Genomic DNA, 26,711 nt, shown 5'->3' with positions numbered 1-26,711 from the left:
TTTGGCTTAAAATCTAGTTAGTCTGTTATAAAGATTCCCACCACAGCTTTTTTTTTTTTTAAATTCCATTAGCATGATAAATGGGTTTTCAGCCTCTCACTTTAAATCTGGAGGTGGGCAACCACTGTGGCTCAGCGGTTTAGCGCCGCCTTTGGCCCAGGGTGTGATCAAGTCCCATGTTGTGCTCCCTGCATGGAGCCTGCTTCTCCCTCTGCCTAAGCCTCTGCCTCTCTCTCTCTCATGAATAAATAAATAAAATCTTAAAAAAAAAAAAAGTTTAGGGATCCCTGGGTGGTGCAGTGGTTTAGCGCCTGCCTTTGGCCCAGGGCGCCATCCTGGAGACCCGGGATCGAATCCCACATCGGGCTCCCGGTGCATGGAGCCTGCTTCTCCCTCTGCCTGTCTCTCTGCGCTTCTCTCTCTCTCTCTGTGACTATCATAAATTTAAAAAAAAAAAAAAAAAGTTTAAAAAAATACATAAATCTGGAAGGAGGTATCTTTGGGCCTAAAATGAATCTTTTGCAGACAATATCACTGGGTCTTGCTTTTTTACCGTGTGTCTCCTGATTGAGGCATTTAACCCATTTACATTCAGAGTAACTATTGAAAGATATGGATTTAGTGCTGTTGTATTACCTGTAAAGTCATGGTTTCTGTATATGATCTCTGTTCCTTTCTGGTCTATGTTACTTTTGGGCTCTCTTTTCACTTAAAGGATCCCTTTTTATTGTTTCTTGTAGGGCTGGTTTGGTGACCACAAGTTCTTTTAGTTTCTGTTTATCCTGGAAGCTTTATATTTCTCCTTCTATTTTGAATGACATCCTACCTAGGTAAAGTGTTCTTGTCTACGTATTTTTCCCATTTAGCACCCTGAATATATCATGCCAGTCATTTCTGGCATGCCAGGTGTCTTTGGATAGGTCTGTTGCCAGTTTAATGTTTCTAGTCTTATAAGTTATGGGCCTCTTGTCCTGAGCTGCTTTCAGGACTTTTTCTTTGTCTCTGAGATTTGCTAGTTTCATTATATGTCAGGGTGTTGGCCTATTTTTATTGATTTTGATGTGGGTTCTCTGTGCCTTCTGGATTTGGATACCTGTTTCCTTCCCCAAAGTAGGGAAGTTCTCCCCTATAATTTGTTCCAATACACCTCTGCCTCTCCCTCTTTTTCCTCTTTTTCTATGATCCCATTTATTCTAATATTGTTTCATTTTATGGTATCACTTATCTCTTGAATTCTCCCCTCGTGTTCCAGTAGTTGTTTATCTTTCTTTTTCTCAGCTTCTTTATTCTCCCTCATTTGGTCTTCCATATTACTAATTCTCTTTTTAGCTTCATTTATCCTAGCAGTTAGAGCTTTCATTTTTTTATTGCATATCATTAATAGCCTTTTTTATTTCAACTTGATTAGATTTAGTTCTTTAATTTCTCCAGAAGGGGATGCTCTAATGTCTTCTATGCTTTTTTAAACCCAGCTATTATCTTTATAATCAGTATTTTGAACTCTAGTTCTGACTTTTCACTTGTGTCCATACTGATTAGGTCCCTGGCAGTCAGTACTGCCTCTTGTTCTCTTTTTTGAGGTGAGTTTTTCCATTTTGTTATTCTGCCCAGAGAAGAATAGATGAACGAGAGAACAAAATACTAAAATGGTAACAACGACCCTAGAGAAATATACGCTAAACAAATCAGAAGAGACCCAAAACTGAAAAAAAAAGAGAGAGAATATAATCAGACAGGTGAATAGAATAGAGCAATAGGCTAAATCCTGTGTGTATTTTATTCCATCTGCTAGAATATTAGATCCCAAAATTGTAATGAAAGAACATATATGAAAAAAATTAAAAAAAAAATTAAATACAATGAAAGGTTAGAATGTAGCTATAAAAATGAATATTAGAAGAAAAAAAAGGAATATAAACAGGTGAACAGAACAGAGCAATACACTGTATTCTGAGTGTATTTTGATCAGTTTATTAGAAGAAGCTACATCTCAAAATTGTAAAGGAAGAAAAACATACATATACAAAAATAAAATTAAATACATTAAAAGGATAGAATGTAAAGATGAAAATTTAAAAAGACTTAAACAAAACAGAAAAAAAAAAGAAGAAAGAAAAAAACCTGAATATAATCAGGTAAAGAAAACAGCCATACACTAGATTCTGGGTGTATTATGTATGATTTGTTAGAAGAAACTCCATCCCAAAATTGTAAAGAAAGAAAAGCTTACATATATAAAAAAAATTAAGTACAATGAAAGGATAGAATATAACTGTAAAAATGAAAATTAAGACAGATTTTTAAACAGCATTGATAAAATAAGAAATTGGTTGAAAAGGAAAGAGAAAAAAATTAAAATTAAAAGACTCAAGTATCATGAGAAAAAAGAACTCCATGAATTCTATAGGCTCTATTCCCCCGGTCAGCGCTGGCGTTTTGCAGTAATCAGTGATCTGAAAGTGGTGGCCTCCCAGTCTCCAGTCCTGGAACCAAGAGCTCGGGCCACCCTCCTCAGTGCACCCGCAAGGAAAAGCAGTCAACCACGCCTCTGGCTCCACCGTGTGCTCTCCCAGCCTGTGAGCGAGCATTTCTACCTCAGGGATGCAACCCCCTTTTGAGTCTCAGAGCCCTGCAGACTCCTGCAGCTCACTCTCACCTCACTCCTCCCAGGGTAGCCAGGGGCTTGATGGTTCTGCCGTTTGCTGAGCCCCTGCTTAGAGAGCAGTGGTGTGGACTGTGCCTCTGTTCTCTGTTCATGGCAACCCCGAGCTGCAAGGCCCCTCCTGGGCTCGCCGGTTGCAGCTGGCTTCCCTGCCCCATGCCTGGGTACACTGCCGCACCCAGGCAGCCCGGGCTTCCTGTGACTTCCAGGATCCTGAGACCACACTGCTCCGCTTAGGATTCCGCTCCTACTTCACTGCCTGAGCATCTTGCAGGCAGGGCTGTCCCTCTCTGGAGCTGACTTTTAAAAGATCTGATTTTGTGTCTGGATGCTATATCACTTTCCAGTAACCGGTTGCCAGCCCGCTGTTTCTCTTCCCATATATTGCCTCAGATTCACCTCTCCGTACCTCCTACCTTTTAGAAAGTGGTTGCTTTTCTATTTGTAGAGTTGCAGCTATTCTTTTCTTAGATCTTCAGTTGAGTCTGCAGGTGTTGAGAATGATTTAATAGCTATCTAGCTGAATTCCTGGGACCTGTCAGACAAAACTAAGGTCTCCTACTCCTCCATCATCTTGGACTCCCTCCAGGTCTTAATTACTTTTTACTAATAATGATAAAGGTGAGTTCTTGTGGATCCTTCAGGTGAAAAAGCAAGAATTAAGTTTTTCTCTAGACACCATCACCAGCAGTTTTTGGGCATCCCTGTTTGGGATCTTAGGGTATGCAGAGATGTGCAGCATCTGTCCCTGTCCTCTTTGCCAACTTGCTTGCACTAAGATTTTGCTTCCTTGGTGAATGAAACCAGAAACTCAAATGTTCAGCAGACACGTGTGTTCTCTTCTCACCAGGCTTGCTCCCTGGATGGAAATACACTTCAGCAGGTAGAAAGAGGTTCATATTGTCTGTAGTTGGTAGCTAGTAGTACTGAAGTGAAGTAGAGGATACAGTTTGGTCCTGCAGCCACGTAGTCTTCGGACTACTTCCTCAACTCAAAGTTAATACAGAACTAAAGGCCTCTCTTGCGTGGGACGGCCTGTATGGAGGAGAGACCTCGTATACCCTGAAGATGGCCTATGCCAAAGGGAACAAGCCTGGAACAGGCGGAGCACGCACGCACGCTCAGTTCCTTCTCCCAACCTCTTGGGTCAGGGAAAGCCTCCCTGCTCTCAGGAGGGGTGTGTGACAGAGGGCTAGACATTGACACCAGAGGTAGTCCTCCTATAGTTTTTCCTCAGATTCCCTCTCTGGAAATGTGAGAGATGTTGAAACATTCCCTACCTACAAACTTCACTAATAGCTTTTAATTTCCACTATTTTACATTTCTGAATTTTCATGTTCTAGTTCCTACAGCCAGTACTTTTGGCTTCTCTATTGTGCTTATACTCAGCTGCTACTGGATTCAGGCTTTTATTAAGCAGAAGGTAGGCACATAGCATTAACTTTCCTCTGAAAGATTTCACATCCTCATTTGTATTACCTAATTGGGTGTTAAAATTCGTTTCCATTGCCTGAGCTTGTATGCACCATAATAGGAGAAGAGGAAAATCCAGAAACATGCTGAATAGCAAAAGGCTGCCTGGTTTAAAATTTCTTGGGTAACCAAGAGTACCTTTGTTTTAAGATAAAATACTTCCAGTTAAAAACTTTTAACTATTTTTGTTGTTGTTTAAAGTATTCCAAAGATGGTCTTGTTAAAGTGGAAAATCATAGAAAAAGAATTGAGAGAATCATGAAACAATACTGATGACATCCACCCCAGGTTCGTTCTAAGTGTAGAATGTACAGTTCTTCCATCATTGCTTAATTTTTCATGACAGCTTTTGCAAAAAGTTTCCATTAGTTAATCATTCAGCTACATCTCTGCGCTCTTATCAATAGCAAATAACTTTCCCTCATCTTTTCTGAGCAGATCAGGACCATCCCTCAGATTTCCCCTCAGTTGAGTTTCCTCAGATTCCCCCTTTAATGCTTCAGAATCTCTGTTTCATTATCCTTCCTGTCTCCTGTTCCGGTTTTTAAGAACAAAGAGCCCTTCCTCCTTTCTTAAATTAATCTTCTACTGTGCTTGTTTGCAGTACTTTCTCCAGTATCCTGTTTCAGCCCTAATCCCTTATTCAGCCAGCCCCTCTGCTGGGCCCTTTTCTCTGCTTTTCACAACTGTCACTTCCTCCCTTGCTAAAAACAAAGGAAAACAACCAAACAATAAAACTTCCCTTAATTCCTCCAGCATTTCACCTTGCTATCCTGTATCTTTCCTTGATTTCCCAACCATTTACCCTTTCATTATTTGCAGCCTGGCTCCAGCCATTTTGCTTCTTTATAAACCTCTTTCTTAAAGGTCAACAATGAATTCCACATGCGGTGGTTTTATTTCTTTAACTTGACATTGATACATTTGACGTTGTATTTCAAGACTTTTGAACCTCTGTTCTGTGATCTTGGCAAGATTTCAGTTATCTCGCCTCTCCTTCCTCTCACAGTCCTGTTTCTCTGCCCTTTACTGGTTGTTCTTTCCCTTCTTGTCTCTTAATATAGTGGTATCCCTAAGATTTTTGATCAGCCCGTTGAATAATCTGCCTTCTGAGAGTGCGATTGTTGAGCCAGTTGCTAAATACAAGATTAGTCACATTCCTCAGTTACACAAACCTATCAGAAAATGAAATACCATTAGTTTGGCTTGATTGATGTTAATGAACCTAAAGGAGTTGCTAATGAACCCCTCTTTCTTTAATATGTGTTCAAAAGGGATATTCAAAGCATCATGAATAATTCCTCAAAGTATTTCCATTTATGTATAAATAAGGGTCAACTCTAATAATATTGATAGATTCAAAATAATGGCATTTATATACAAATACATCTTTATAGTAAAAGTAAGTTTGTGTTACATAATTTCAGTATGGTTAATTTACTGTCTTTTAAATGACAGATTTCTTTCTCAGTCAAATATGAAATGAATCAAGGAGAAGCACAAGTCCAGACAGATGTAAGTTTATTTTAACTTGTTAAAAATATCTATGGTATATTTCTTAATTTTAAAACATTTAGATATACAGGGGAGTTGTCAAAATAGTTTTGCCATATATCCTTCAGCCAGCCTCCTCTAATGTTAACATCTTACATAAGCAGAGTGCAATCATCACAATAAGGAAATTAATACTGATGTAATCCTATTAGCTGGTCTACATACTCTGAATTTCACAAGTTTTTTCACTATCCATTTTAGGACCCAGCCCAGGGTTGCATATTGCTTTCAGTGGTCATGTCTCCTTAATCTCCTTTAAATCTGTGACAGTTCCTCAATCTTTGTCTTTCATAACCCCATCCACTTTTGAAGAGTACTCGTCAGGTATTTTGGCCTTCAATTGGGTTTATCTGATATTTTCCCTTGATTAAATCAAGTTCATGTAGTTTTAACATAGATACCACAGATACGATGTTGTGCTCCTCTCAGTACATCATATCAGAGGGTACATGGTGTCAGGATGTCTTATTATTAATGATGTTAACTTGGGTCATATGCCTAAGGTAGTGTCTGTGGAGTTCTCCACTGTGTTTTTCCATTTGTAATTAAGTATCTTGTGGAGAAATACTTGAGAGGATGCAAATACTCTGCTTCTCATTAATCCTTTTGTTCTCTAATTTTAGTATCCAGTGATATTCTCATCTATAAAAAGTATTACTGTATCATCTGCCTGATAATGATTTTTTCTATTTCCTTCATTTATATTTGTTAAATGGAATTCTACTATAAGGAGAAGTTGTCCCTTTGCCCACATGGATTTATTTATTCAATTATTTCTTTAACTCAGTATGCACTCCTGGATATTTATTTTATTCTAGTGATTATAATTCATTACTATATATCTATCTTGCTCCAATTTTCCTAGATTTAACTGTTGGGAGTTCCTTCAATTTGGCCCCTATGCCCTCTCACCATGCCTGCCACAATTTCTTTTCTTGAGCACTTCTTTATGCTCTATTTGCATATTTGAACACTGATGAGGAAAATTGCATATATCCCAAAATGTTCTTTTTTTTAGATTGCTTTGGGTGTTTTGGGTGGACTGGCTGTTTTATCATCTCTTCTGAAGACAGCAGGGTGGAAGAGGCGCATTGGGAGTCCCATGATTGATTTACAGGTATGGTCTCAGGAGTTTAAAGTATATTTTCATCTTTTGACTACTTTGTATCCTTCTTTTAAGATACAGCTTCTCTGGGGTATATAACTAGCAGAGGTATATGCACACCTCATTTCCCTCCCATGTTGCTATATGCCAGTCTGCACACCCACCAGCAGTGGGAAACCATTTTTCTGGTTTCCACACATCCTCATCAGCATTTGCTATTTTTCCAGCCTTTCCATTTCTTGCCAATGTGGCACTATAAATAGCATGTCATTTTTAGTTTCATTTTGATTTATCTGCTTTTCATATACCTCATTAATCATTTGGGCTTCCTCTTCTGTGAACTGCCTGTTTATATCCCTTGCAAATTTTTCTGTTAGGTTTCCAGTTTCTTTTGTTTACTTAAAGTAGCTTTTTGTGTTTTCTAAATATGAATCCCCTTTTGGTTTTTGATGTTGAAATATCTCCTCCAAATATGACCCATCTGATTTATTTATTTATTTGAGAGGAGAGAGAGAGTACAGTGAGAGGAACAGAGAGGGAGAGTCTTCAGGCAGACTCCCTGCTGAGCATGGAGCCTGACTCGGGGGGCAAGGACCGTTCTGGTCTCTACTCTCAGAGTTCAAGAGAATTTGCCACACAGAAGAAAAGAATATTTGATGAAACAATAATCAATGTCCATTTCATTCTACAGAATAATTGCAATGCAAGTTAATCATGGAGTAAGTGGTTGAAACTGGCAGATGAGGCTAAAAAGTCCATTTTGGTTTAGGTTGTGAAGGACCTTTTGGGCTGGAATTTATTCTTTAGTGGAGAGTCTCTGTACATTTTTAGAATGTACAATTTACATTTACAGTCCAATTTACATTTTAGGAAACTAAGTCTGGTGGTAGTATAAAGGATTGATTGGGGTGGGGGCTCCAAACTGTGAAAGAATTAAGAAGCATTATAACTTTCTTAGATGGTGAAAGATGAGAAGGGTTTTGTAAGACAAGTGCTTTTGGGAATGGACTGAAAGGCACAGATCCAAAGGAATCCAGGAGGTGGCCACCGTTGGGCTTTATAACTGAGTGATCCATGGACATGTGAAACAAGGCCTCAAGCTTGAGAAACTGGGTACAGAATATGTTACTGAAAGTGATGGTATAAATAGACCGAGTCGATAACAGCTATAATTCTCTTTCTAAATTGCAGACAGTTATGAAATTCTTGGTGTACTATGCTGGTGATCTGGCCAATGTTTTCTTTATCATCACTGTGGGAACAGGTCTTTATTGGCTTATTTTCTTCAAAGTAAGTGAGTTTCTGAATTTAACCTAAATGTTGATACTTGAATAGATGGTAAGCTGTCATTATGAAGGAACTACTTTTATTTGGGTGTATTTCTGATCCAGAGTACGGCAGTACATGCTACACCACCATTCCTTGAATGTGCTGTTTATTAAGTATCACCACTTTCCTTTTCTATGCTTTTTTTTTTTTTTTTGGTTTTTAAAGTGTGCTTATTAAAAACCTTGAATGGTCATATTTACCATTACCAGGGTAATTTTTATCACAGGCACAGAAATCTATCTCTGTTTTGCTGCCAGTCCCGTCTCAAGAAGAACATCTTGTTACTTATGTGGGATGTGCTTTTGCTTTGAAGGTAAGTTTTAAAGGACAGGTTCCTGGTAAACTTATAAGTCTTTAAAATTAAAATGATTTCAAAATTTTCAATGTAAAATTTAGCTGATTTTAAAAGAAAGCATGAATTATTTTATTTTACCAAGGGTATCTACTTTTATCTATACTAGGTGGTTCATTCTGAAAATCCAGCTTAAATAATTGTTCTAAGAAGCCATGATAAGTAGTTTTAGATTAATACAAGTTATAGCTAATTTGATAAAGTGATATTTCATTATATGACTTTCTTTTTCCCTATTTTAAAGAAGGGACGACAAATTAATGTGTATGAAAATTTTGTGAATTTGGCGATTCCATGTTATTTAAGGAGCTTTTAGTGATTCCCTAATGATATAACTTCATTTGTCATTTGTGAAAATTGTATATTCTTGAGGTAACAGTATATTTGCTTCTTAAAAAATAATAATTTTTTTTTTAAAGATTTTATTTATTTGAGAGAGAGCGCACAAACGGTGGTGAGGGGTGGGCATGGGGGGAGAAGCAGACTCCCCACTGAGCAGGGAGCCTACACAAGGCCAGATCCCGGGACCCTGAGATCATGACCTGAGCTAAAGGCAGACACTTAACCAACTGAGCCATCCAGGCGCCCCCAAAAATCAGTATTGTTTTCATAAACAGGCTTAGTGTGGATACTTTTAAAGTGTTTTGTTTGTCATTTTCAGGCTCTGCAATTTTTGCATAAGCTTATGTCCCAGATTACCATAGATATATTCTTTATTGATTGGGAGCGACCTAAAGGAAAGGTTCTTAAAGCTGTTGAAGGTAACTGAATAACCATTGTACCAAAATTCTTTTGCTACTTTTTCAGAACAAAGATGAAACCCTTTTACTTATTTTATCTCTCTGACCAGGTGAGGGTGGTGTTCGGAGTGCCACAGTTCCTGTGAGCATATGGAGAACATACTTTGTAGCAAATGAATGGAATGAAATTCAGACTGTGAGAAAAATTAATCCACTCTTTCAAATACTTACTGTCCTCTTTTTTTTGGAGGTATAAACTTTTGTAATTTTATGTGACTCATAAATACCTCATAAATACTAATTTTGTATAATTCCAGATACATTTTCACATTAGTGGAAGAGTTTTCTAAAGAGTTTTCTGAAGTTATCAAGCCATTATGAAGAGTGGCTTTTAAAAATTGTGTTAAAATACACGATATGAAATTTATCATCTTAATCATTTTTAAGTATGCAGTTCAATCCTATTAGGTACATTCACATTGTTGTGCCATCAACCCCTAGACTAGCTCTTCTCTTTTCTTTTCTTTTCCTTTCTTTTCTTTTCTTTTCTTTTCTTTTCTTTTCTTTTCTTTTCTTTTCTTTTCTTTTCATCTATCTATCTATCTATCTATCTATCTATCTATCTATCTATCTATCATCTATCTATTTATTATCATGAGCAGGGGGGAAGGGCAGAGGGAGAAGCAGACTCCTCACTGAGCAAGGAGCCCAGTGCAGGATTTGATCCCAGGACCCTTGGATCATGACCTGAGTCTAAGGCAGACACTAATTGAGCCATCCAAGCACCCAAACTCTTCATCTTACACAACTAAAACTTTGTACCCATTAAACAGTAATTGCCCATTCCCCCTCCTGGCAGTTACCATTCTGCTCTGTCTCTTTCAGTTTAACTATTCTAGATAAGGAATGGCTTGTAAACTACTGGTTTGTATCCAAATCCCCAGGGAAACTTTTGTGAAAAGCTTCACCACTAGAGATTGTGTTTGATTGAGTAGCTCTGAGGTGAGCCTAGCTATCTATATTTTGAAAAAAACTTCCTCTCTAACTTACGTTCTTACTTGAATTAGAATTCTGCATTAGAACTACTATTAAAGGTGAAAGTTTTTAGGACATTCTCACTGAACGCCCTATGGATCCTATACTGCGGACCTTACTCAGAGCCAAGAGCTGGGGCTCAGCTGTACTATGCACAGAGAATGGGTACATGTTATGATACCTTTACAGTTATTTCACAGATCTGGCTGGTATTACTGAAAAGAAGTATTCTGTACTGAGTATGAGACTAAGCTGTGAAAAATGTTTATATAGGTAATAACCTTTCTCGGGAATTTGCTGCTTATATAAAGTTAGATATGAATTATTAACTCTTATGTCTGCCTTCCTTTTTCCTTCCTTTCTTCCTTTTTCCCTCCTTTCCCTTTCTTTCCTTTTTTTAAAGCCAAGAGAAGAATATATATGCCTCCAAAGCATTTGAACAATTTTTCAAAAATTCATTTATAGTATTGTCTGTTAAGTGTTTTATAAAGAGCTTTAAAATATATGAAAAAGATTTTTTTTAGTTAAGCACATTTAGAAAACAGTGGATTCAATAAATCATGTCGCTTTCTTACTGTAAAACTTCCCAGAGCCTTTATTCTAAGAGAGTGGAAGGCATGAACATGAGTATACTGTACAGACCACATTTACTTAACCATGGCTTCCTTTTTTCAAAGAAGTTACCTTCCTCAAAAGACATTTTGGAAAATACTGTTTAAAACTATAAAGTATTTTACATAGTACCTGGCATATGTTAAAAGTACGTGAAATACTGGTTGTTCATTGGTAGTTTACTGAAGAAAGTTTTATTCTTTTGATGAATTTTTTGCTTTTGTCAGTGTATATAATAATACAGTTATATTTGGCCCTTAGTCATATTGAAGAGAATTCCAAATGAACTAAATTTTGCTTTGTTATTAAAAAATACTGAATAATTATTTTTACTTAGGTTTCTACTGTTTGTATAATCTTTTGTAAATATTTTAGCTTTTAAAGTTAGAAATAGGAACATCTCATTTTCAGAATAAAGCTATTTTCTTCATCCATATCTGTTTAAATTTTTCCTTTTTACTCCAGGTTGTGGGATTCAAGAACTTAGCATTAATGGACTCATCTTCTAGTCTTTCCAGAAGCCCACCTAGCTACATAGCTCCTTACAGTCGTATTTTGAGATATGCGGTATCTACTGCTCTTTGGCTAGTCATTGGAATTATACAGGTAACAACAGATTATACTTTTTGGCAACATTGCCCTTCTGTATTTATAACTATTGCATACTAATTATCTTTAAATATTGACCACACCCTGGTTTCTACAACAGAAGGAAGGTGATGGTGAGAACAACAATAATAGTTAATAGCTAATTCTTACGTAGTGTTATTATCCAGGCACTGTGTTAATTAATTGCATTGTACATCTTAATTTTTATAGAAGCCCTCGAGGATAGAGTCTATAAAATAGACCTCATTTTATAGATGAGGACACTGGTGCACAGAAAGGCTAAATAGTTTGCTAAAGTCATGTAATTAGAGATTGGGAGAACTGGAATATGAACCCAGGCAATCTGATGTCAGAATTCACATTCTTATCAATAGTGGGCTCTGAAGGATCTTTCAGAGCCTGCATTTTTCTAGTCAGAGGATGGCTTAGTTTAAACAAGCTGTAGGGATGGCTAAGCTACCCTTAATATTTTCTTCCCCCCTTTTCTAAAATACAATTTATTGTCTACATTTGTATATCATGACCAGTAGCCCTTGTGAAATTTTTGTTGAAATACTTATTGAGAAAAATGAAAATAAAAATAAACCTCAGCTTCAAGTCCTATGACTCTAAACAGAGGATCATTTTTTTTTTTTTTTAAGATTTATTTGTTTATTTGAGAAAGGAAGAGTGTTTGCGTGTACCATTCGGGCAGAGGGGAGGGACAGAGAGTGAGGGAGAGAATCCCAAGCAGGTTCTACGCCCTGGAACTCCCCAGCATGGGAGCCTGATGCAGGGCCCTGCATGGAGCTCAGTCTCTGAACCCTGAGATCATGACGTGAGCCAAAATCAAGAGTCAGATCCATAACTGACTGAGCCACCCAGCACCCCATCTTTTCTATGGTCATTTCCTTTATTGTCTTAGACATTAAAAAAAAAGAAAGGAAGGACAGAAGCATCAGTTAAAGCACTTAACTCTTATATTTATACTTCTTTCTCTTACTTCCAGACATTCCCATGAATGGAAAGAGTTTCTGTTGGATTAAAAATTCCTTTATGTTTTAAGTCAGCAAATGAACATGGGACCTGTAGAAAGATCAGATTGAGGGGCAGCCGGGGTAGCTCAGTGGTTTAGCGCTGCCTTCAGCCCAGGGCCTGATCCTGGAGACCTATCAAGTCCCACGTCGGCCTCCCTGCATGGAGCCTGCTTCTCCCTCTGCCTGTGTCTCTGCCTCTCTCTCTCTCTCTCTCTCTCTCTCTCTCTCTCTCTCTCTCTGTCTCTCATGAATAAATAAATAAAATCTTAAAAAAAAAAAAAAAAAGATCGGTTTGAGCTACCTCTAACCAGACAAACAAATACCTGCCTAAAACAGCCTATTTTTAAACATGGTTTGGGATTAAAATGCAGAAATTCCTATTGAATTGGTTCCAGGTGGCATTCTGTAACCTGAGGATAGACTTTTAAAATTTACATTTATTTTAAATTGGTGACACTTGTTTCAACTTGAAACTACAGAGATAGATCCAGTGAGGGATAGCTTAACAATCAGAAAAGAAAGCCAAACAAATTAGAATTTGAAATGAGATAGGATCAAGAGAGTATGGGGTTTGATGTTTATCTTCAATATAATAGTGAGAAAATAATTCATTTTAAAGATATACCAGTACACATTTTTCTGAGTAGATTGGATTCATTTGGATGTAGAGAATTTAGAAGAATACCATCTGATGCTTTTCATATTTGGTTGAGTACAACAACAAAAACAACAACAACAACAAAATAGCAGTGGCTGAAGTTAAAATGACCCTTATCTCTCCCATGAGAAAAGAGAGTGGAGATGTGCAGTGCAGGGTGGCTCTATGGCTGCTGCCCAGGACATCCATCTCTCAGGTCACCTGGTGGTCCATAATGGCTGGTGGAGTTGAAGGAGGGAGTTGGGGAGAATAGTGCACACTCTCTTTAAGAGCCTTCTCAGAAGTGCTGTTGAGCATCTCCTTGGCCAGTACTTAGGCACATGGCCACACCTTGCCGCGCTGGTACCTTCCAGTTGGGCAACAGTGTGCGCCCACTCCAAGGAGGGGTCTGTCACTAAGGAGAAAGGGGAGGGGATTGTTGGGGCAAAAACTAGGCATCTCAGGCACCACCGTCTCACCTCATTCTCTCACTTCGCTATCATTCTGGTTATATTTCTCTCCACGATAACATTCTAGGTTTGTCAGGGTTTGTTCCTCAAGTATCTTTAAGAGTTCCTTTAAAAATGTGCTATAGCTCCATGAATTTGTCCATAAAAAGTCTTGTTGTAGCACCTGGGTGGTTCAGTCGGTTAAGTGTCATAGTGACTCTTGGTTTCAGCTCAGGTGGTGATCTTGGTCCTGGGGTAGAGCCTGGCATTAGGCTCTGTGCTCAGCTTGCAGTCCGCTGTCCCTCCTCCTCCCCCTTTGTCCTGCCCCTTCCCTACACATGCATACAGTTGCTCCCTCTCTCTAATAAAAAAATAAAATCTTTTTAAAAAATTGTTGAGCGGCTCAGTTACGCATCTGCCTTCAGCTCAGGTCGTGATTCCCAGGGTCCTGGGACCAAGTCCTGCATTGGGCTCCCTGCTCAGCAGGGAATCTGCTTCTCCTACCTTTCCCCACTGCTTGTGCTCTCTCTGTCTCACACGCTTTCTCTCAAATAAATGAATTTTTTAAAAATCTTTTTTTTTTTAAAGTCTTCTTGATTCTCATAATGTTAGTCTTTGTTTGCTTCTTTTATTTCCCTAAACCCAGCTTCTTCAACTTTTAAGTGGTATTTTTTTAAGTTGCTGTTTTTCAGGTCCTTTACACAGATTTAAAACAAGACAAGTATATACAAGTATATAGAATGTTAGGGAAGTGTGTCCAGTAAATCAGCTGATGTAGATTATTTATTCATTCATACATCGGAGTACATTTTGTGTTGTAGGCACCGTGCTGGGCTCAAGGATATGCTTAACAAGAACAAGCTACAGATTGTGGCAAGTGCTGTGAAGGGCATCAGTAGGGAGATGAGATACAGAGTAAATGAGGAGAGGCGGGTTGGAGTTACAAATGGGGGACACCTTTCAACTGGATGGTTAGGAAATGTTATCTTTATCTCAAATATATCTAAGTAGGTCTAAAATATTAACTTTTCTCTTTTGATTTATAAAATAATTTCCTTTTCTGGTATTATTAAAGCTAAGAAAATACTTGAAACCATTCCATTTCAATATTTAACGCATTATCTGCAGTTGAAGTAGAATATTTGATATATGCTTTTTATGTGCTACTCTGTCAGAATGTTAATTTGAAAAGCAGCAAGTTTTCTAATAGCTTTGAAATTTAGGAGATGGGCAGGACTGCAGAACTATACATAAATCTGGCCATTAATATATTGTTTATGCTAAATTTTTTAAAGCCCCTCTCTCCCTCCAAGTTTGTCCTGTTGTGTTTTAATGATACAGAAAAGTTCTTAAAATTCAAAATAGGCTCCCTCAATAAATGTCAACACAATCCCAAAACCTTATTTCTTTGGCAGAGGAATCAGAAATGATAAATAGGATTTTATCCCACAGGAACCATTTAAAGGCCACTGTGTTCTTGGGTGGACTTTCTTTTTTCTTAAGATACTAAATTGTGGCTATAAAAGAAAATTAAATTTTAAAAACTAATAACCATGAACTTGGCTTACTGTTTCAGATCATGTTCTTTGCTGTCTTTTATGAGAGATTTATAGAAGATAAAATTCGACAGTTTGTGGATTTATGCTGTATGAGCAATGTAAGTACTTTCTGACTTTATCTTGCAACTGTTATTTTTCCCTTTTTAAAGGTCATGAGTACATTAAGAGAGGCTCTAAAAGTGATTTGGTATGATTGAATTTTTTTAGTCCAATTTCCCACTGATTGCTAATTCCAGAGATAGTTGTAATGAGCTACAAGTTAATGTTTACTGCCTTAGTTTCTTCTTCATTTGCAATTTCTTAATTATGAATTCCTTCTCCACCAAATGATTCACTCAGCAGAGTCCCTGAAAAGTTTTCATATATCAATCTTAACACTTCCTTTCTTAGAAAATATCTTCAATCTCTTTTCAACTTTTTAATAATAACATAATTATCCTTTATTACCTTATTGTCCTATTTATATATTTTCCAAGAATTCAACCCTCTTTATTTTGAGAGAAAGCAAGCAATTTTTTTAAAAAACTTAATTTTTATTGTTTTCTACATGAGTTGCTGTTTGTTTTTCTCTTTTTATAGATATCAGTGTTTCTGTTATCCCACAAATGCTTTGGATATTACATTCATGGTAGATCTGTACATGGGCATGCAGATACTAATATGGAAGAAATGAATATGAACCTTAAAAGAGAAGCGGTATGAATATATTTAACATCTTTCAGTTTTTAATTGAAAAATGGGTTCGCTTTTCTTAATCTAGGATTTGTAGTGATATTTTTAAAAATTCCCCATTGATTACTTTTGAAAGTTGCTAGAGTACCCAACCAACTCATTACACTGAACATTGATAAAGGGAAAGAATCAAATTTCATCCTACGGTTCCTATATGGACTATATTTTAAAATAACCAGAATATTTTGGTTAAATAATTTTTAAGCACATAAATAAGAAACAGAGACTAATAAACCCCTAAGAAATGTATAGTCATAAATAAATACAGGTAAAAAATCGTATTTTTTCCCCTCTTCAAAATACTTTGTTTATTTTGAAATATAGTTCATGAGGGGAAGTTCTTTCCATGAGGGGAAATTCTTTCTTATAAAAGAAAATAAAAGGAACTCTTACTTGGTAAGTCACCATTTTGTAGTGACTAATGGATTATTACAGATAGGCTACAATGCAGTGGATGCTAAAACAATTAAGTGAAGGCTGACAGGGAGCTTTATAATGAAGAATCAGATTGACATAGTCTGAACACACTGGCTCCATCTTACTACAAGTAAGAATTAGGAGAACCAACATTAATCACTATCAGTTATAATGCAGTAGGAAGTACATAATATCGCTCATGAAATATTCTTGCCTAAGAAAGTGGAACCTGAATATAATCAAGCCTCTAGATCTAACCACCAATTTATAGGAAATAGAAGAGATAGAGGGATAAATTAAATAGTATCATAGGAAGCAATTAGCCATACTCAGAATGCAGGATGTCTCACAGGACAGATGACCCAGTGTCTCCAGCAAATCTAAGGTGTGTAAAGAAGAGGAGTGGTGGTGGAGGTGAGGGTGGAAGAACTGTTAGATAGTAAGAGAAATTTAGAAACAAAACAGTACAATGTGTAGGCTTTGGATCCTGATTCAAACCAATAATTAAAAAAAAAAATCCTTGGGAATAATCTGGGAGACTTAATTTAAGGACTAAATATTAAATTATATTAAGGAATGATTAATTTTATTAGGTGTGAAAATGGCATGGTGGGCTTTTTTGTTGTTGTTGCTAAGACCTTATTAGTTAGAGATATATACGAAAGTATTTACAGATTTGGGGTTGAGTGATGGATGGTTTACTGTTCTTTGTATTATGTACATTAGAAATTACACCTGGTTTTGAAAAGTTAAATGTTAAAAAAGAATATTTGAGATTGAGAGATGACTTTTTAAGCATAAAGAATATAAAGGGACTATTAATTGATTTTACTTCATTAATGGAGAACATTTATGTGGCCGACAATCCTATAATAAAAGCAAATTTGGCTAAAATTCCCATAACAAATATGATAAAGATACTGATAACAATATTGAAAATCATAGAAATCATTAAGCAGATGGTTAAAACCTCAATGGAAAAATGATAAAATAATTTTTAAGCACATAAATAAGAAATAGAGACTAGTAACCCCCTAAAAATGTATCATCATAAATAAATACACGTAAAAAATGCTATTTTTTTTCCCTCCCTCAAATTAGCTTAGTTTTTTTTTTTAAAAAAAGCTAATACATAGTAGTACCAAGGACATGATGAAATGAGCACCCATAAAACTACTGGTCTCAGGATAAATTTTTACAAATCTTCTGGAAAGCATTTGGAAATGTATATACGAAGAGCTTTTTAAGAGATCATTATCTTTGACTCACTAATTCTGTGAATCTCACTCAAGGAAATAATTAGCAATGTGAATAGCTAATTGGGTTCAGGATCTTCATCACAGTGGTTATTTATAAGGGATTATTTAAAAGAGAATATTAAATCAGTTGGTTTTCTTACTCAGTGAAATTCTTAGGTAGACATAAAAATCATGTTTTATAGAATATTTAATGACATAGAGAGTTGCTAGGATATAATGTTAGGTGAAAAAGAAATCGACGTTGTTGGACCCTGGCTCACGGGTGCCAACGTGTCCTGGTGGACGCCCCAGAGACTCAGACCCCAGACAGGCACATGCAATTAGCGAGAGGGTTTATTGAACGTTTGTGCAAACGGGCTCTCCGCCTCCGAGGAGGAAGAGAGCCCCGATTAGCAATTACAGGTATCTTTTAAAGGTAAAAGAAAATAAACACTTAAAGACAAAAGAACCGGGAGTCACATAGCATCCAGGTTGATTTCTCAGAAGGTCAACATGAACCTATTCAGGGAAATTCCAATCAGGGTGTGGGGGGAAATGGTTTTCTTATCACAAAAGAATGCTTTTTGTTGCTAAAACTTCAGGAAGGCACCTGGATGGGCTGCCTCTGGATTGGGGCTGATTCCACTTACAGGGGGGGTTTCTTCAGACGTGATCCCAGTTTTATGCTATCTATATCTGTATGCCTGGACAAAGAAGTAGAAATAAAATACCTTAAAATACTTGTATCTCTGGATGTTGAGATCATAGGGGATTTTTTTTCTTTTCTTTCTTTTCTGTACCTCTCCATATTTTATAAATTATCTGCAGTACCATGTAATGTTTTAATCAGGAAAAAAAGCTTTTATTATTTTTTTAATTAGAGAAATTCACTGCATGTAGACTTCCTTTCAGTCTGTAGAAAACCAAGTGTTATGTTCGCAGATTAAATTTAGACAAAGAGGTTATTAATATTAAGCTCTGGAATAAGCAAATAAGGAAAGAGAAGGGAGGCAGGAGGACTTGAGCTGACCTTGAAGCATGGATGGGAAGTAGCTAGGGGGTGAGATAAAGCAAAATTTTGCATGTTGATAGTTGTCGGGATTCAGGTTGTGTCAGGAAGACCTGAAATGGATATCTGGTCCATGACATTAACTGTTTAGTCATATATCATGCTACTTTTAATTAAGGAAGTGTTCTAAAAGTTTTTAGAAAATAAAAAAAGACTATTTATAAAAGTGTTTAAGATTAGACTTTTTGACAGGCACTAAAGAGCAATAAAATGAATCATAAAGGAAGCTACAAATACCAATACACAATGAATTTAGTGTGGATTTTTAAAAGTAGGATACAGAAGATGATACAGAGACCTGAACGGCATATGACAACATAGAAATTAGTAAAATCCAGGGGGAGTGGGAACCTTGGGTAATGTCAGAATCTCTGTCTCAAATATAGTTTCAGTAAAATTTCAGGTGGTCTTGTAATGTGATACTAACTAAAAGAAAAGTGTTGTATTTTCTTTTTGAAATAGGCAAAATTTTCATGATCTTTAAATTTTTAACTTTTCAGGAAAATCTGTGTAGCCAGAGGGGTTTGGTACCCAACACAGATGGTCAGACTTTTCAGATTGCAATTTCTAGTCAGATGAGACAGCACTATGACAGAATTCATGAGACACTGACAAGGGTTTGTATAAAGTACAATTCAGGTATATTTTGCCAATATTTCATCTTATTTAAAAACCAAGAAGGTAAGACATGTTGCATTTATTCTTACCTCTTTTTCACATTAGAAAAATGGCCCTGCCAGACTATTGAGTTCATCAGCAAGCACTTTTGAGCAGAGTATAAAAGCATATCATACTATGAACAAATTTCTTGGCTGTTTCATCGATCATGTATGTATGTTAGCATTTATATTTCGACTAGAAGCAAAATATAATTTTAAAAATTTAACCAGTAATGTCAGTTATTTTAGTTAACCAGTCAGTGAACTTAGAACCCTTCTTTTTTCGCCTATCAAAATTAATACAGTGACTTAAGGATAGAGTTTAGGTTATATAAAAATAAGGTGACATTTTATGCATCTATTAGCATAATGATGATTCCCTTAAAGTATGCCTATGCTGCAATTTTGTTAGCTAATTACTAAAATATTATTATATTTTTTATTATAGAAATATGCTATGTTGTGGTTGGTTGTATTCCTGAAAAGCTTGTTAAAAGTTGATTTTAAGTATAGCCCTAAATACGACTAAAGACATTTAAAATTTAAAACATTTCTGAAGAAAATCTTGTTATAAAGCACATTGTAGTAAGACCAGTCTTTTTAAAGAACAGATTTTCTTCATGTACTACTCATTTTTCATTTTCTCTCTTTCTGATTTACATTAGTTGGGAAACATTTATTTCATGCTGTTTTTGAAATAATGCTTATCTTTTTATATTAGGTTCATAAGGAAATGGACTACTTTATAAAAGATAAATTGCTTCTTGAAAGAATTCTTGGAATAGAATTCATGGAACCAATGGAAAAAAGCATCTTTTACAATGGTATCCTTCAAATGCCTTTGCGGAACTTGATTACTATTTTCAAAGTTTGAAAAAAAAAGAGTACTTGTAGTTATTTTTTTAAATTTTATAATTTTATATAAAAACAAAGGAAACATAATGAACTTAGTTAACTTCATGGTATGATAGTACTTTTCCGTGTTCCATTTTATTATGTCATGTAGTAGGAAACAAAAATGTAAAAGATAATTATTCTGAAGAAAGTGAAAAAATTTCAAAAAAAGAGATAGACCTAGAAGAGAGAGAGTAAAACACAAAAAATTCAGATTTTTAAAAAATTTGAGTATAATTGACAGATGATGTTGCATTAGTTTCAGGTATACAGCCTAGTGATTCAGCAACTCTGTGTTATGCTCTGCTCATCACAAGTATAGCGACCATAGCATCATGAAATGACTATTGCAGTACCACTGACTGTATTCCCTGTGCTGTACCTTTTATTCATTCCGTAGCAGGCAGCCTGTATCTCCCACTCCCCTTAACCCATTTGTCCTTCCTCCTACCCCCTCTCCTCTGCCAACCATCAGTTTTCTGTATTTATAGTTATGATTTGCTTTTTGTTTGTTTGTTTATTCATTTGTTTTGTGTTTTAGATTCCAGTGTTAAGTGAAACCATGTGGTATTTATCTTTTTCTGTCTGACTTATTTTACTTAGAATAACACCTTCTAGATCCATCCATGTTATTGCAGATGGCAAGATCTCACCCTTTTATGGCTGAGTAATATTCCTGTGTGTGTGTGTGTGTGTGTGTGTGTGTGTGTGTGTGTGTCTATATATATCTGTATATCTCATTCTTCTTTATCCCTTCATCTGTGAATGAATACTTGGGCTTGCTTTGGTACCTTGGCTACCGTAAATAATGCTACAATAAACATAGGGGAGACTATATCTTTTTGAATTAGTGTTTCTGTTTCCTTTGGGAAAATGCCCAGTAGTGGAATTACTGCATCATATGGTATTTCTACTTTTTAATTTTTTTAAGGAACTTCCATACTGGTTTCTGCAGTAGCTGTACCAATTTACATTCCCACCAATGCACGAAAGTTCCCTTTTCACCACATCCTCATAAGTATTTGTTATTTGTTATCTTTTTTTATTTTAGCCAATCAGACAGGTATAAAGTTTTCATTGTGGTTTTGATTTGCATTCCCTGGTGATGTTGAACATCTTTTCATGTGTCTGTTGGCCCTCTGTATGTCTTTTTTGAGAAAATGTCTCTCAGATCCTCTACCCATTAACCCCTTTTCAGGTATGTCATTTGCAAATATCTTCTCCCATTCAATAGGTTGCCTTTTTTGTTTTGTTGATGGTTTCCTTTACTATGGAAAGCTTTTTATTTTGATGTAGTCCCTATAGCTTATTTTTATTTTTGTTTCCCTTGCCTTAGAAGACATACCTAGGAAAAATGTTACTGTGGCCAGTATCAAAGAAATTATTGTATATGTCTAGGAGTTTTATGATTTCAGGTCTCACATTTAGGTCTTTGATACATTTTGAGTTTATTTTTTGTGTTTGGTGTAAGAAAGTGATCCGTTCCATTCTTTGCATATAGCTGTCCAGTTTTCCCAACACCATTTATTGAAGAGATTGTCTTTTCCCCATTGTATATTCTTGCCTTCTTTGTCATAGATTAATTGACCATGTAAATGTAGGCTTATTTCTAGACTCTTTGTTCCGTTCTGTTGATCTATGTGTCTGTTTTTGTATTATATCTTGAAATCTAGAACTGGGATACCTCCAGTTTTTCTTTTGTTTTTTCTTATCAAGATTGCTTTAGCTATTTGTCGTTCTATACAGATTTTAGTATTATTTGTTCCAGTTCTGTAAAAAGTGCTGTTAGTGTTTTTAATAGGGATTACATTGAATCTGTAGATTACTTTGGATGGTATGAACATTTTAATAATATTCTCCCAATCCATGAGCATGAAATATCTCGCCATTTGTGTGTAGCACCTTCAATTTCTTTCATCAGTGTTTTATAGTTTTCAGAGCACAGATCTTACACCTTCTTGGTTATTTATACCGAGGTATTTTATTATTTTGGAAATAATTGTAAATAGAATTGTTTTCCTAATTTCTCTTTCTGCTAGTTCATTATTAATGTATAGAAACGCTGCTGATTTCTGGGTATTAAGTTTGTGTCTTAAACTGTACTGAATTCATTTATTCTGATAGTTTTTTGGTGGAATCTTTAGGGTTTTCTATGTATGGTATGTCATCTTCAAATAGTGACCATTTAACTCTTCCTTATCAATTTAGATGCCTTTTATTTCTTTTTCTTGTCTGTTTGCTGTGGCAAGGATGTCCAGTACTATGCTGAATAAAAGTGACGAGGGTGAAGATAAAATTCAGATTTTATGGGAATGTGCAGTCAGTGGAAAACTAATAAAACACTTAAGAATAATATTTGTGATTAATCTTTAACATTTAATTTTTCATTTTATCCAAATTCGTAAAAATTGTAGGTATCTGTGATAGGAATAGTGCCTACATCTGGTTTCCTATCATTAAAAGGGTAGTATATATGTCACTTTTAATGTGGCTGGATGACCTCCTATATGGGTTGGTAAGAATGACCTATGTCCTGGCTTGGGTGTCACTTATTCATGCATTATTGAGTGTCATGTGTCGTGCCAGTCCCAGGATACATAGCACAGACCAGTGAGCATCTTGAATATATGAGTGGGGTGATGCTGGGATGGAAGTCTCTGCAGACACAGGTTATACCAGGTACGAATAGTGAGTGGGAAATCTAACCAGACATACAAACGAGAAGAAACCACATGGAAAAGTTTGAACTGCATCCTAAAAAAAGTTGTCAAGTGGGAGGATCAAGGGAAAAGAGGCAAAGATATTTGTACAGAAGGGGGAAAGGGCATTCTATATTTATGAATTTTATGATTGAAGCCTGATATGAAGTGGGACATAGTAAGAGTGCATGAAAGATAAAGAGGCTGGAGAGCAAATCCCAGAATCCTTGTCTGACACTCTGAGGCATACCGGCCGTCCCCTTATTTTAAAACAGGAGTTCCTAACTGGGTATCCATGAACAGCTTCATTGGTTCCTTGGATCTCCCTGAAATTACATGCCAGATTTGTATATATGGACTCCCTCCGCCCCCTGACTCTGGTGAAAGGGTCTGTAGCTTTCATCAGAATCTTAAAAGAGGGTTTACATCCCAAGAAGAACAAACCCCTCCTTGTGGAATGAAAAGAAAAGAGGTCTTGGAGCAAAACCTCAGAGGACTAACCGTTAAGACACAAATTATAACTCACTATGCACTACTCCGTCCTTGCTGGTTTTGTTTTTGTGTTTTTAACTTTGTCTATCTTAGAAAATCTAAGATTCTTTGACCTTTAGTTACATAAACAAATAAGGGATATTCATTACCTGGTCTTTGGAAGGTATTGACTATATATACTCACACTACTAGCAATTACCAACCCTTGGTACAAGTGTTAAAAATTTTTTATTCATTTATTTATTTTTAATTATTTTTTATGAGCAGAGTTCCGTTACTGACTTTTGAGATTAGCAAATTTTAATACCCTTTAATTGTTTTTGAAAGCCATAAAGTATTATAAGTAGTAGCTTCTGTTATGTTTAAGTACCCAAATTTTAACACCAGAAATTTATCAGAAGCTTATTCTATTTTAAAGTTTTCTAAATTATATCTTATACATTGCTTTTTTTTTTTTCTTAATAGATGAAGGATATTCTTTCAGCAGTGTTCTATATTATGGAAATGAAGCCACTCTTCTTATTTTTGATCTGCTGTTCTTCTGTGTTGTGGATTTGGCTTGCCAAAATTTTGTTCTAGCGGCCTTCCTTACATACCTGCAACAAGAGGTAAGTTTAAAAATATTTTCTGGATTTTTTTTCAAACAGATACTTTGGAAGTAGATATTTTATAGCAGAGAATAACAATGTCTGCTTTTATCAGGAATTTGTAAAGATTTAGAATAATTATCCCCACCAAAAAAAGAAGAAACATTTGAATCAACTACACTCTCCTCAGGGTCAGTGAAATACTGGGGTCTTGTGGAAATAAGTTGCTTGAACAACTGTGAAAATAAAGGAAGATACTTACATTGCTGATCTCCTAGATGCCAGAAGTAGCAGTAATTAGAACCTGAAACTAATTTTACCATATATATTAACTAACTAAAATTTAAATAAAAAGTTGAAATTAAAAAAAAAAAAAAGTAGCAATAATGAGAGTTCCCTTCACCCTCTGCACCAGCTGTTATTGTAACAAAAAGGCAAGCTCCGGAGGGCAGGGGATGGGAAAGGGCAGAGGATGGGAGATCGGGCTCAGGACTCAACCACAGAGAAGCCCCTTTGTTGTGACAGTCACACAGTTTCTACCTGTGTGGTTAAAACAATAGTTGCTGGATGGATATGGAACCTGAAGTGGAGATTTTAAAAAATGACAAATTTCTCTGGAAATGTTATTAATATCACTCAAATTTTCCCCCATTATGTCAAGGAAGTATGAGTTAGTAACATATAATTAGTCTTTGACAGAGATCTAAGATTACAAGCAAATTTTATCCCTAACAGTGCTTTTGATGTTTCCATAGCTTTTAAAGCTAGAGGTAAGTTGCCTTCAAAATATTTGATAGTATATTCCGTGAACATGAGAGGACTTGTATTAATTCATTAAGATATATTCTAAATAGGAATATGCACTTGTTTGGTATTATGAAAGATGATAAATACTCTTGAAATAATTTTGTGCATCACCATGGAATACGGATGCCTGATACATGAAAATAAATAGTTGACAGAATTAGCTAGGTTAAGTTAGATATTTTATGTGCATATGTTTCTTTATATATTTTTCCATTCTGAATTGTTTTAATTTTTTTTCCAGATTTTTAGATTTATACGTAATACAGTAGGACAGAAGAATTTGGCATCCAAAACATTGGTGGATCAAAGATTTTTGATTTAATTTTTTGAATAGATCAAGACCATATAGTTATGGCAAAAACAGTCATAATTATCAGATTAGTTTGCCATAGTTTTTTAAAACCTTGAATACAAATTTTTCTATTTTTATTTGTTTTCTAAGCTAAAGAAAGATTTATTTTTGTAATCTGTGGATTCATAACTTCTTTGTGCATATATATATACAGTGGTATAATGAAAAATGTTGTTTTCCCATTTATGATGGTATTTAATTCAAGAACTCATAAATTAGATACACTGACAGTGGGGCAAAAGAAATCTAAATGTTGCTGTCAGCATAACACTTTTTAATGATAAAACAATCCCATCATTTGTCTCTGTAGATAATTTTATAAACTGGGATTTGCCTACATTTTCTCGCTTTGACAAGTTTATTCCAAGTTCAAGCAGTTTTCAGTTCAGTGTTTTCTAGTTTTTACATATGTTATGGTAATAAATGTTGGGAAATGCTTTCAAGTACTTAGAAATTTGAAATTGTATATTGCTGACTCGATTTGCCTCATTTTAATTGCTCACATTGGCAGTGGACTGATTCACCACTGGATTAATAGGCATCTCATGAAATGGTACATATTCATTATTTTTTATACCTATATCATTGTGTCAATATGTCCTTCCCATCAAGAGTGTATATTTCTTAATTATCATTTACATTTTTTAAACAAGCCATAATGTGTGACATTTCTCCCAATATAGTTTTTTATACATTTTGAATTACTTAGCATTTTAAGAGCACTCGCAAGGTTTTGTTCCTTAGTTATGTTTAAAGATTATAAATAACCATAAATTTATCATGTTATATTGACAAGGTGACTTACTGAAAACACACTTAGGCTTCATAAGTCAGTAGGCCTGTATTTATTTGGATCCAAAACTACACTCAATGTAAATTCTGAGCCATGTAGTTAATAATTTTCCATGATATGATTTTCATTGCATACCATTTGAAAGACATCCTTGTATTCCAGGTATAATGATCATTGACCTCCAACCATCATTTCTTACTGCCTTTTCTGTTAATGCTGTGTAAATACTGAAATATAATGCTATGTAAATATTGTTTATGTTTTTGAGTTGAAAATATGGAATAAATCCTTAGATGTTTCCATTTCCTGTTTGATTAATGTGTATTTCATGAAATAACATTTAGGAATGAACAACACTATTGCAGCAGGCGTCCCCAGTCTTTGCCAAAGTTGAATCTTTTACATGTCTTTGAATCTTAAGGATGACAGAAGAGAAAAAAGGGGTAAGAAGCTAAACATTTGAAACTACAGTTTCTGAAGGGTCAAAGTACAGGAATGCCTTTATAAAAGCTACAAAGAGAAATAAATAGTATAGATTTTTAAAACCACTTGCTCAGAAGCATATGAGAGAAATCAAACTCTTATTCATACATGAGAAGTTAATATTAATGTGAATGTTTGAAAATGGGAATTTCAAAAAATAGGATCAGTCAGCTCACCTAATTAACACAGAGAAAAGGCATTTTGAAGAATAATTTCACACTGGTTTTACACAATATTACTTTTTATTTTGGTTGGATACATAAAAATGTGTTCAGATTTTCACACACTGTGATTCCCCTGTTCACATTGCTACAATTTAAATTCTGTGATCAGGTGCCTAATGTTCCATTAGATCC

The 26,711-nt window shown here is 35.5% G+C and overlaps 1 protein-coding gene across 1 annotated transcript in view; it reads left to right on the top strand.

Annotated features, from left to right (window-relative positions):
* Positions 1-26,174, top strand: part of TMEM67 (transmembrane protein 67) — a 57,300-nt gene extending 31,126 nt beyond the window's left edge. The window contains exons 15-28 of the mRNA XM_041769488.1: positions 5,595-5,651; positions 6,709-6,807; positions 7,987-8,085; positions 8,351-8,437; positions 9,138-9,237; positions 9,327-9,466; positions 11,329-11,469; positions 15,151-15,231; positions 15,713-15,829; positions 19,090-19,206; positions 19,313-19,417; positions 19,970-20,072; positions 23,799-23,941; positions 24,969-26,174. Of these exons, the coding sequence (XP_041625422.1) occupies positions 5,595-5,651; positions 6,709-6,807; positions 7,987-8,085; positions 8,351-8,437; positions 9,138-9,237; positions 9,327-9,466; positions 11,329-11,469; positions 15,151-15,231; positions 15,713-15,829; positions 19,090-19,206; positions 19,313-19,417; positions 19,970-20,072; positions 23,799-23,941; positions 24,969-25,049 (1,470 nt within the window). The 3' untranslated portion in view covers positions 25,050-26,174. The remainder of the gene's footprint in view (positions 1-5,594; positions 5,652-6,708; positions 6,808-7,986; positions 8,086-8,350; positions 8,438-9,137; positions 9,238-9,326; positions 9,467-11,328; positions 11,470-15,150; positions 15,232-15,712; positions 15,830-19,089; positions 19,207-19,312; positions 19,418-19,969; positions 20,073-23,798; positions 23,942-24,968) is intronic.
* Positions 26,175-26,711: the final 537 nt, after the last annotated feature.

The sequence above is a fragment of the Vulpes lagopus genome, chromosome 9 (genome assembly GCF_018345385.1).
Source record: "Vulpes lagopus strain Blue_001 chromosome 9, ASM1834538v1, whole genome shotgun sequence".
NCBI classification, from domain to species: domain Eukaryota; kingdom Metazoa; phylum Chordata; class Mammalia; order Carnivora; family Canidae; genus Vulpes; species Vulpes lagopus.
Note: the sequence above shows the minus strand (reverse complement) of the source record. Positions and strands in the feature narration are given on the sequence as shown.